General features: G+C 56.4%; 1 protein-coding gene across 1 annotated transcript; it reads left to right on the forward strand.

Moving 5' to 3' along the window:
• LOC142025816 (adenylate cyclase type 10-like) lies at positions 1-9,384 on the forward strand. Its single transcript, XM_075018494.1, has 15 exons — positions 1-113; positions 163-320; positions 624-728; positions 1,178-1,301; positions 1,456-1,648; positions 2,176-2,262; positions 2,732-3,015; positions 3,640-3,776; positions 4,656-4,772; positions 5,804-6,058; positions 6,756-7,094; positions 7,897-8,111; positions 8,490-8,597; positions 8,755-8,933; positions 9,207-9,384. Exons 1-15 carry the CDS (start codon positions 1-3, stop codon positions 9,382-9,384), a joined length of 2,592 nt encoding a protein of 863 aa, XP_074874595.1.
• The last annotated feature ends 2,156 nt before the right edge of the window (positions 9,385-11,540 follow it).

Below are 11,540 nucleotides of genomic sequence, written 5' to 3' on the forward strand. Positions count from 1 at the left end.
ATGACCTACGGAGGAGGTCACTGCCAGGTGATTGTGACCACCACCATGAGGGCAGAGGGCCAGTCCCGCACAGAGGCCCCGGGCTCACTGTGCAACTCGCACTGTGTGGTGAGGTCCTCGTCCTCCCAGCTGGGCACGGCCATCTTCTCCCGTGTGCCACAGGGCGCTGATGATGGCTTCTGCCTGGGAGAGGAACCGTTACCACTCACAGCTGGAGAAAGCAGCAGCTTTTCTCCCCAGTCTCATTGCTGAGGACTACCTCAAGATTATCGGTCCCGTTCAGGCTGTCCAAGGAGTGCTGCTCTTTGCGGATATTTCAGGTGGGGTGAGCAGGGAGGAGCAGCCACGGACACGAGCCTTTTTGGGACACGCTAGGCCCTTTGGAGCCCTGCCCGGGCTCCTCAGACAGAGTGGCCACCTTGTCACTGCTGAGGTCTTCTGCTGGGATGCCCAAAGAGAGGGGGACGGGTTATGTTGGGCGGTGAACCACTGCCACCACCAGCACTGAGCCAGCGCGTGGGAAGGTGTGACCTACAGGTTCTCGGGCCGGGCAGCATGGAACTGGCTGCCAGGTCCTTTGTCCCACGTGGGCATTTCCTGACTTCTGGGTGTCCCTGTTACAGGTTTCACTGCTTTGACAGAGAAATTCATCCAGAGGGCCGGCCCAGACAGAGGCACTGATGAGCTGGCGCAAACCCTCAATTCCTACCTGTGTGACATTTTGGAGGGTAAGAGCCGTGCTGCGGGACTGTCTGGCATGGGACCGTGAGGCTGCTCGTGGAGGGTGGAGGTAGACATGCTGGGCAGCCTGGTCCTGCCTCCTTGCGAGGGCTGGGGCTTTCTGTGGCCTGCAGGAACAGCAAGAGCAGCCAGGGTCTCCTGGTGAGTCAAGGCGGGCGCAGGTGCTTTCTGCTCCCCCCTGTGGCTGAGGAGGCACCCGCTTTCTCAGCAGCTTCCTCTGTGCTTCTGGCGTGAACACCTGGCTCAGTGATGCATTAGTGCCCAGAGCAGGCTGGGGGCATCCAGCAAGTGCCAGGGCACGAGTGACCTGAGGATGCTGGCGCTGATATATGTGTGTCTGTGTGTGTCTGTGACACCCTCACGGGCCCCTTTTCACAGGGGACTTCTTGACCCTTCTAAGCTGACCGTGAGCACATTGTGGCCACCTCTTTGGCAGCCCCTGTAGAGCAAAGCAAGAGAGTCCTCGAAGATGATGAAGGGTCTGGAGCTGTGGAGACACGAGAGTCTGGAGCCAGCTCTCCCAGTGGCTTGGCAGCAACTGCCCCTCTGTGCCCTTTCTTGTATGAGGAGTGAAAAACTTGGCCTCCTCTGGGAAGCACTTTGAGACGAGTGGCTGAAGAGCCCCCCCCCCCCCCCCAAGGGCATCTGCACCCCTTTTGTCTTAGAAGGCTTGGGCTGTTGGGGATCTCAGTCCCCTTTGCTTTTGCACGGCAGGGTAGTTGCCATGGAACTGCTAGAGGTCAACGTGAGGCAGTCCTTCTGTGCCATCCGTACGCTGATGGCCAGGGCCCTGGGCCTCCAGGACAGCGAACCGTGCGGTGCCAGGCAGTGCACGCTGCAGACAAAGCTCCGAGGGACAATTGAAGAGAGCAGCTTTTGTCTCCTCAATGACATTTTCCTTGTCGAGGTGAGAGCAAGAGGCCTCTCTGGCCCTGGAGAAGGCCTTCTCATGAGCTTTTCTGGGTCTGATGTTGTGTGGGCGCGCTGCTGGGAGTGCCTTACCTCGGGGGTGGGAATCGTGGGGGTGGTAGCACAGGTTTCCCGTTCCTGGGCCCTGGGGGGCTCCCTTTCTGGGGTGAGTTCATGTCCTGCGCTGCATCTGGCGGTGCCTGGTGTCTTGTTCAGCACCTTGGAAGTGGCATTGGAGAGAGGCTGGTGCTGGGCGAGTGGTCTGCTCCAGCCAGCCCAAGCTTCCTACAGGCAGAGAACCAGCTCTTCAGCCCACCCCCAAGCCCCAGCTCTGCCAGTGACCCTCAGCAGAGGGCCTCTGCTTTGGGCTCCAGGTGCAGCCCCCACTGTGGCTCCTTGCACCTGTGCTGGGGAGAGGTAAGGTGCTGAGGCCAGCAGAGGCAGTTTGCTCTGCAGTCTTGCTTGGTGGGTTCATGTGCCTCGCCCCGGAGCGATGCTTCTGCCTGACTCTGCTTTTCTGGCCAGTTTCCCGTTTCGGACGAGGTTCGCAAGATGCGTGGAATTGAAAGAAAAAAGGAGTTGCACTCGACTTGGGCAAAAGTGCTGGAGAAGGTGAGCCTTCCTGCCTTCCTGCCTTCCTGCCTTCCTTCCTCCTGGGTCAGAGAAGGAAAACAAGCCTGCTGGCTGCAGGCTCTGCACCACAGCAGTGTGAGTGGATGGGAGGACCACACGCCCGGGCCATCGCGCTTCAGGGCCTGAGAAACCCCCCACCCCCACCTCCCCCCTCCTCCCCGCAGCCCCACAAACACACCCCATAACTTTCCTCCCGTCAAGTGTACCCTGGACAAGGAGCAATGGCCTCTGCATTCCCTTGCCCAAGCTGCCTCCTTCTGCAGGTCAGGTGGTGTTAGGTGTGACCTTAAAATCTCAAAGAAATTAAGAGTCAGTAAGCTTCTGAGCAGGGAGGCGGCTGGGGAGAGACTTCAGAGCATCCTCTCAAGAGACAGAGGCTCAGTCTCCTCCCCTGCAAGACACTTGGGATTCCACTGGATTGCCCTCGGAACATCCTGCTTTTTTTCAGACCATTGGAGGAGAATTTGGCATTTTTGTCATCGACAATGCCCATTTCATCGACCCTGCCTCCTGGAGTATCATGTCACCCGTGCTCCGAAATGTCTCCTACTTCATGGTCATGAGCTTGGCGCCGGGCTACGCGAGAACAGAGGGCTTTTGCAAAGCTGCAGCAGACAACACAACGTCCCAGAAAATCACCTATCTTCATCTGGATGAGCTGAAACCTGCGGCTGTGGTGCAGGAGGTCTGCCAGAACCTTGGAGTGGACAGCATCTCCAGGGATCTAGCGAGGTAAGTTCGAGGCAGGGGAGCTCTTCCTGAGGGCTTGACCCTATGCAGACCACGGACGGGAATCAGCGCCCCCGGAAAGGGAGCGCAGGGCCACTAGAAGCATCACCGACTCTAGCGAGTACTCTAGGAGGTGGGTTGCTTGTTATGCCTTGTCCTGGCAGGCGTGAGCTGAGAGTGGGCCACTGCCGAGACACAGAGCGTGGGAAGTGTCAGCCCTTCGCGGCTGCACAGAGAGGAAGGGAGGAAGAGTCCCGAGCCCAAGTGTGGCTGGGCTGTGAAAAGGCCTTGGTCTAGGTGGCCAGGCTGTGGGGGAGATTCCCTGGGACAGAGGCCTGCCCTGCTGCCAGAGAGGATCTAGGCTCCTGAGGAGAGGAAAGGCAGGGCTCGCTGCTCTGTGCCTTGGCCGTTGGCCGCAATTCTTTTCCCATGGACTTGAGCGAAGGCTGGAGGTTCAGGGGGGCCCAAAAGCCCAAGGCAGCAGAGGACTGTCCCATTCAAAGGCGAGGTGCAGCTGTGACAAAGATGCTGGCTACCCTGTATTGCCCAAGTGACTCGCCGCCCACCTGAACCGTGTTTCACTTTACTCCTCTTGTGGTGGTCACTGCCGCGTCTGCTCCTGTCCAGGTTCCTGATCCAAAGAAGCTCGGGGATCCCGTATTACTGCAAGGAGCTGCTGGGCTGCCTTCTTTGCAACAAGATGCTCTTGTTCCGCACCCGGAGGCGGGCTGAAAAAGCAGAGGACAACTGGGAGAGCCTGATCAGTAAGCACCTTTGCTGCTGACTAGCGAGTTGCTGTGGCGCATTCTCCGCAGCACAGTCTTGCCCCATCGTTCCCCCATGGGTCTGGGCAGAGTCAGATCTTGCAGCAGTGCAGAACGTGGTCCGGCGGAGGTGTGGGCTCCTGCGTGCCTTGCTGTTGGGACAGCCAAAGCAGGGGCTAGCGAGTTGTGGTGGCTTGGAGGGGCCTAAATTCTTGGGGCGGGGGTTGGGGGGCTAAAACGCAGGGGAAATGGTTCCAGAGCACATGTCTTTCTGGTGTTTCTTAGGCATTCTAATGGGCACATAATTTACCCTGGCCCAACGCCAGCTCACTTGAGAACAAACCCCAGCTTGAGGCGAGGGACGGGCTTGGGAAACTTGAATTCAAAACCATAAATCCCCACAAGGGTGCTGGTAACGGAAGAAAACGGCGGCAATGCCACCGAGAGCGCCATGCCAGCCAGAGTGCTGTGGCCTTGGGAACAGCCAGGGCTGATGCTGCATTTTGCATGATCACTGGCAATTTCCCTGGCTGTGGAGGTAGCCCTGTCGAAGGCAGCAATGCTGCCGCTTTCTGTCGCGGGGTGTTCAGTTGCCCCCTAGGCACGCCAGAAGCTTTGACTGAGGGGCTGTTTGGGAAAGCTGGTCTGAAGGCAGAACACCTGTCTGTTCTGGGAGGGCTATGCAAAGAAATGCTTGCAGTGGGAACTGTTTTGCTGTGCTTAATGACCACCTTCAGCGCGTGCAGGTCTGTGCGCTTGCACTGGACCGTGTGAAGTGGGACTTGTCCCATCTCAGGCGAATTTTGAAACGTTTGCAAGCCGCAAGTTACTTTGCAAATTGCCTTATTCGTGTTCTCTTGCTCCACCCAGCTTCTGCAGTTGAGGCTTCACCCCTCACAGCAACCTCGAGCTCCAGCGCGGGGAACGATGGCACGGTCTGCATCATCAGACCAGACGTGAACCCGGAGAACACGGTGCTGCCCACCACCTTGAAAGGTGAGGGACCGAGAGCCGCTCTGCTGGCTCACGGCTGTGCTGGGGCCCCTTCGCGGGGCATGGGCTAGAGGGAGGCTGGGCATTTGTGTGCTGCAGAGTCACCCGCTCAGCTTGGGGGCTCTGCTGGGAAGGTGGCTCCAGTGCAAGCAGAAACAGGCCTGGGGTTGCGGGCAGCCATTTTCCCCTCCTGGGTGCGGACCAGCTGTGAGCCTGCTGGCTGCTTTCCAGCAGCAGGTAGGAGAGAAAAGGCTATTGGTGCAACACTAGGATGGCTCCCTTTTCTCACAGAAACAAATCCTTTGCTGGGAAAAGTCTTTGACTTGCCGCTGACTCAGCTGCGATCGCAGCTTTGCCCTCGCTATTCTCTTCTTAAGCTCCCCAGCTAACGTCGCTCTCAAGGCACTTAATCCAAACCAAATCCATTGTTTTTTTCTGTGGATTGGCACGGAAATCCCCCCATAGCCAGGTGAGCTGGATGGGGGAGCTGTCAACGACTGTCCCTCCTCTCTAGCCATAGCCGTTTGTATGAACCTTGAAGAAACGTCATGCTAAAGCATTCCTGCTATGACGTTGTTTTGTCCCGTCTGCCCCGCCCCCAAAAAAAGAAAACCAAACGAAAGGCGTAGTATTGTCTGGCCAAGTTAAGAGAGCTGTTGTGGGGAGCTCTGAGTCCACCTCTGCGGTAGGGAAGGTTCTCTGTTTTCTGTGTGCGCTGTTGGGCAAAACCCTACTCCAGATCTGGTAGGGTGCATCACGGATGCATGTACCTGCTGGATCCTGCCCTCCTCACCCCAGGTGGGCGAGTGTTTGTTTGAGCGTCTCGCTCTTCCCCAGGCCTCGTGGCCTGCGATTCCAACAGGTGCGGAGCCATTTTGAAGACGCCTGCCCTGGGCTGCCGTTGCCCAGCAGGTGCAGTGCCGAGGAGAAGAGGCCAAAGTCTACCCCATTTCATGTGTTGAGACTTTCCAGCCTCTCCAGCCTCAGCATGGGGAACAGGCAAGAGAGAAAGAGGTGTTGCTTCTTTTTGACAGAGATTGCGCTGGCCCAGCTGGACCAGATAAAGCCACTGAAGCAGACGGTTTTGAAGTTTGCAGCTGTCATCGGGCCAGTGTTTACCACCCAGCTGCTGTCACACATCCTTCCTGATGGCATCAGGCACAAGATGAATTGCTTGTTGGACATGCTGGTGAGCGACAACATCCTTAAGTGGCTGAAGACCACAGAGGTGCCAGAAGAGGTCCGAGATCCTACCAAGGGGCCAGGCAGCTCTCGGCAGGCAGAGAGTGGTAAGTGGTAGCAGTGAAGAGGCCAAGGGAGCTCCCAGCTGTGTCCTGGTGGGGCTCGCCAGGGCATGGTGCACTTCCCCCCTCTGCCCCAGTAATGGCTGGGTGGAGCTCAGGCAGGCATGGCGGTTCGGGATGGCTTGTTCAAAGATCTTACAAGTCAATCTCAAAGAACGCTAGCTTTGCGCTGGAGGGAAGCTCCCACCAGCTGTCCCGAGTGCCTCTGCTCCTCTGCCTTCAAGTGCTGCTTGTAGCGCAGGCACGGGAGGGCATGTGCCATCACCGATATCCTCTCCCAGCTGCCTGCGGCATCCGGATCAAAGATGCCCTCCAAAGTGCCCCAGGGCCTTTGAGAGGCTTTTATTCAGCTTTGATTCCCCTGTGGTGCAGCAGGGGAAGCTCAGGAGGCTGGGGACTGCCTTGCCAGGAGCGGAGAGAAAGCACTGGCCGGGGCTTGCTTCGGCTGGCGGCAACATCCCCAGCTCCTGTCTGGAGCACAGCTGAGCACTGTGTCCCCAAGGCTGTGCTGGCATCAGCAAGGCAAGGCGGGCCCTTTTGCCTCGTCCTGCAAGGCTCGGTGTGCAGCAGCGCTGGTTTGCTGCTAAGGATGCTCACCAAGGCATGACTTTCATGCCCCGGCTGGGACGGCCCTGAGCCCTGGCCCCAGCTCAGGCTGATGCAAAGGCCCTTTGCCCTGCAGGTGTGGAGAGACCCTCTCCGAGCAAGAAGACCACGGAGCGGCAGTCTGGCGTGCTGGTCTTCTGTGTCCCACTGCTGCGGGAGGCTGCCTACGAGCTGTGGCCCGAGAGACAGCGGGTCGCCTTGCACCGCAAGTGCGCCGCCTTCCTGGAGCGGCACGCGCACAAATGCGAGAGCTGCAGCCGAGGGGACTTTGTTGCCTTCCACCGCTTCGCTGTCACCAGCACCCAGGAGGGAGGGAGCAGTCAGGGCCCTGCTGAGCAGGGCGACCCTCACAGCTGGGAGGCCTTGGTGCTGGCAGGAGAACAGCTGAAGAGGGATAGGACTCACACCCCTGAGGGTATGCTGTGCACCATGCTTCACAGCCTGGGCCCTCCAGGACCCCAGGGGGGCTGTGCTGGGGATGGGGTGGGAGGACATCTGCTAGGGACGAGCCCAGGAGGTGAGGATGGCCACTGCAGACTTTCCGCAGTGTGTCGGGACCCTTGCAAGGACCCTTGCGATCCCCAGCCCGCTGGGAGAGGGAGAGTAGTTCTTCCCCTGGGGTGTGTGAGGAGGTATCTAACCCCCTGTTTTCTTTCCTGATGCTGCAGGTGCTCTGCAGCAGCAGCAGGCTTTCCTGGAGGAGGATTTTGGGTGAGCAGACACGGTTTTGATGATTTTGGAAGGCAGTGAGCTCAGGGTGTCCAGAGGAGACAAAGGAAGCGCCGCCATTTGGCTGCCGGTTGTGACTGCAGCTTAGGGAAGAGGCTTTCTGTGGGGTGGGAGGTGGGAGGAGATGGCCGTGGAGATGAGGGAGTGCTTGAGGAAGCCTGTGGGCTCAGAGCGATCATCACACTACACTGGAGCAGCCTTTGCTTTCCAGTTCCTACAGAGTAGCACTGCAAAATCTGCAGGGGAAAACCTGCCCCGGGGACTCGGGTGGTTTGCCTGTGGGAAGAGGTGACAGAAAGCCCAGCTTGTCTCTTTCTCCCTACCTGCCAAGCACCTGTACGGGTCATACATGCCCATGGCCTCGTGCTCTGCTTTGAACAAAGGGCTTCTGATGCCGTCTCTGTGGGGAGAAAGAGCAGTACAGGTGATGCCTGTGTATTCTTTGCTCTCTTCTTCTCCTGGGAACCGTCCTCTGACTAGTGTGGCAGGACGGTTTCTGGCAAAGAGCGAACAGACAGCTGAGCTGCCCAGCAAGACCGACAGGAAGCACAGCGGTACCTGCTCATGTGAATGCAAAGCCATCGTGGAATCGGTGCTCGTGCCTTTGGCTCGCCACTACATGGCGATGGGCGATGCTGCCAGAGCCTTCTACTACCTTCTGGAGTCTGCGGCTGCCTACCTGCATGTCTCCAACAGCTACATGGTGAGTTGCCCTGCTTGCCAGCACCCACTGTGCACAGAGGCCTGCCTGCCTGGCCGTTGCACTAGGGCATGCCTTTGCGGGACCTTGGAAGGGAAATGCTGGGGTCAGACCCTGACTTTTTCCTCTGGTTTGCCTCTTCTGCGGCAAGAGACACAAGGCACTGTGCCCTTAGCACGAGGGGCATTAGCAGGGAGGCCGTCTGAAGGATCACTGGTGCCTGTCTGTGCTCTGAGACAGTGTGACTGTGTTTGGGCGGGCGTCACCAGGGGGAGAAACAGGCCCTCTTAAGACGGATGCCAGAGGCAATGATGAGGGAGGACAAGGCTGGCCATGGGCTCTGCACCCACGCTCACCTGCTCTCTGTGTGCTTGCGCAAAGGCCCTCATGAAGCTGAACGAAGCGGAGGTCCTGAGGAACTCACTAGAGAAGAAGGCAAATGTGATAGCCTGCTTTGAAGAGGCCACCTTCTTCAGCCTCAAAGGGGAGGTAAGAGACGGGCAGGTCTGGAGGGATCTCCCGGGGGACGGAGCTGGATGCCTTCCGCGGTTGCAGGGGATATCCCTGGCATCTCCAGCCACTTGGAGATTCCTGCAGTCTCCTGGGCAGCTAGTCCATATCAGGATGTTTCCCTTTTCCTCTGCAGGTCTGCTGGCATATGGGGCGCATGAAGCTGGCAAAGAAAATGCTCAGGGAGGCTTTGAGCCTGCTCGGAAGACAATTCCCCCGGACCTCCATTGGAGCCTTTGTCAAGTCTCAGGTGGAAAAGTTGCCGTGTGCCTCTTATGTTGCCAGAAGAGCATCCTCCCTTCCGCAGGAGGCCCGGTAAGAAGCAGAACTGAGAAGCCAGGGGAGGAAGAGCCATTTCCCACCTGGTTCCAGGCATCCCGGCCCAACCTGCCTAGGCTTGAGGCCACCCTGAACCTGACACATAGGCCTTAGCAGGACCGAGGCAGTAAGGAGCCACGTGCGGGTAGACCAGGGGACGGCAGAGCCCCACACTCCCTCCCTCCTTGCGCCCTGCTTTCCACCGGCCCTGTCCCATTTAGCACTGCACAGCTAGAGCCTCTGGGCCAAGCAGTTTCTCTCGTGTGGCAGGAGGAAGAGGCTAGCCTGGCTGCTGCGGCAGAGCTGCTGTCTTTCCTTACTGGAGCACCTCTTCAGCCTGGAGGGCACTTCCAGTGGACGGACGTTCTCCCGCCTGGCAGCGCGCATGAAGGCCAACACGGACAGGGCAGCGGACTCCTACCGGGCAGCAGACTCCTGCCACAGATAGACTTACAACAGAAGGGTGGCAATGAAGTTACCTCATTAAACAGCTCCGTTATTATGACCTTTGTAGTCGGGCCTTTCTTTCTGTCTGAGGCACGGAATGGTACGCTGTCTTGAAAGAGCAGCAGTGTTTGTAAAACACTTCAAAGCTTTTATGCCAGATGAAATGTGCTGAAACTTAGAGCTTGAGGGAACTCCCCACTCCCCTCATTTTGGAGGGTGGGAAGTGCTCTGAACTTTCTGCCAGTTCTGGGTTAGCTGAGGTGAACCGTTGCGTAGAGAAGGAGGGCTACTTGATGAGCAGAATCCGTAAAGGAAGTTGCCCTTCCTGAGGTGTAATTGCAGGTCAAACCCAGACGTATCTGTGCTAGTGCATGAGGTAAGCTTTTATAGGTGAGAGCTGCTGTCTGTGTACAGCTGCTGAAGAAGTACCAGCAGCTTAGGAAGATGTAAAACAATTGACCACAACGTGCATTGTTCTTTGCGTAATACTTGGCTTCAGCCTTTCTCATCTCAGCTTGGTTCAGAGAAGGCATCCCATCTCCTTCAGTTTTTTTTCTCTGGGTCAGGTCGTTGCTTTTCTCTTCAAGGTCTGTTTTTGTGGTGAAGTTACTTTTTAGCTGAGTCCTTGTTTTTTTCACTGCAGCTTCCTTGACCCCAGCTTACAGAAGTGTTCTATGACAGTGTTCCTTGAGCAACCAAGAAACCAAACGCGAAAGCAAGTCTGAAATCTAACGGTAGCCAACATGAGTGCCTTTATGATCAACTAAATTGTACGTTATCCAAATATTTCTGCACTTTGAGAAGTGTGCCTTTTGCTTCTACTTCTTTTTGTACTGCGTCTTACTCTGTTTGACTTCATCTCAAAGCAAATCCAGTCTGTGCTGTGAGTGAATGGTTGCTTTGTAATTTTAAATCCATGAATGAGACTCTTCATTTTCAGTGTGTATTTATTTGCTTCAAACATCCAAAAGCTCACTCTTCTCATAAACAAAAAAAACCCCCCAAACCAAACCCAAACCAAACCAAACCAAAAAACAGTTTGCAGATTTGTGTGCTATTTTCCTTTTCTGGTGTGGATGCAGTATGTGTAATGGAACTTGACAGCAGGGCCAAGTGTGAGGGCTTGCAGGGTGGGTGGTCCCCTAAAGTTCTTCCCAGACTCTTAATCTGAGGTACTTCAGCCCCTTAGGAGGCAGTTTGAAGTGGTGTGAGCTATCTTGTGTGGATGCTGAAGGCTTTTCTTTTGTAATGGCTTGTTAATGTGTCTGTGTTTTGATTGTCCAGGCCAAGCTCCTCCAAAGATGCCCCGAGGTGTACCGCCCTTGTTGTCTAACCAGTATCTTGTGGGACCTGGAGGACTTCTGCCTGCCTACCCAGTAAGCAGTTTAATTGTTGCTGTCCTGGGTTGCTTACCCCTTGGTGCAAATGGGCCCTCGCGAGCTGCTGCTGTCTATGCCAAGGCATTTCTGTTGGCACGTGTTGCATGTGGAATTCTTGTTCCAAGTGCTGAAGAACCTATGCTACTGGTCCTTAACGGTGTGGTTCTTGTAAACCAAGGGGAGAATGCTACTGTGTTCCTGAATGCAGGCTGGAATGTCAGGTGTGCTGGGATTTGTCTTTGAATGCCACTTTTTAACTTGCTGCAGCTACTTCCTCAGTTCCAGCATTGAAGGCAGAGCCTTTTTGCTCACTGCCTTCCGCTGGCTCTCTGCCTAGCGTGGTATCCCCCACGGCTTCGCTTCTGCCTTCAGCCATCGCGGCACGCGGCAACGTTGCCCAGCTTGCCTCAGTCCGGTGATTTGGCCAGCAGGTGCCTTTGCCAGTGAAGCAGGTACGGTAGGAGTTGTGATAAACTGAAAGGGGTTCCATTTGGGGGAAAGGGCAACCGTGAGGGTGATTGTGTCTGGGGGCTGTCAGACCTTAGGGTCCCCTTTTCTGACCCAAACTAGAACGAGGAGAGAGATTCAGAAGAGAACAGGATGTTTCTGGTTGCACAGGATGAGCTCTGGGCTGCCTCTTCATGATAGAGCAGCTGCTGCCCTCAAGTTTTTGTGGTATATAAAGACCTTTGTGTGTCAGGGGGCTCTTGCTTCAATCATGCCAGCTCAATTAGCCCAATTGATTCCCCCCCCCGTTTGTTTTTCCTGCTTTGTCCAG

The sequence above is a fragment of the Buteo buteo genome, chromosome 30 (genome assembly GCF_964188355.1).
Source record: "Buteo buteo chromosome 30, bButBut1.hap1.1, whole genome shotgun sequence".
NCBI lineage: Eukaryota > Metazoa > Chordata > Aves > Accipitriformes > Accipitridae > Buteo > Buteo buteo.

Coding starts and splice junctions, on each gene's coding strand:
- LOC142025816 (XM_075018494.1), top strand. CDS start 1: ATGACCTACGGAGGAGGTCACTGCCAGGTGATTGTGACCACCACCATG. Junction 114..162: donor AACTCGCACTGTGTGGTGAG/GTCCTCGTCCTC, acceptor CGTGTGCCACAG/GGCGCTGATGATGGCTTCTG. Junction 2,263..2,731: donor GGGCAAAAGTGCTGGAGAAG/GTGAGCCTTCCT, acceptor GCTTTTTTTCAG/ACCATTGGAGGAGAATTTGG.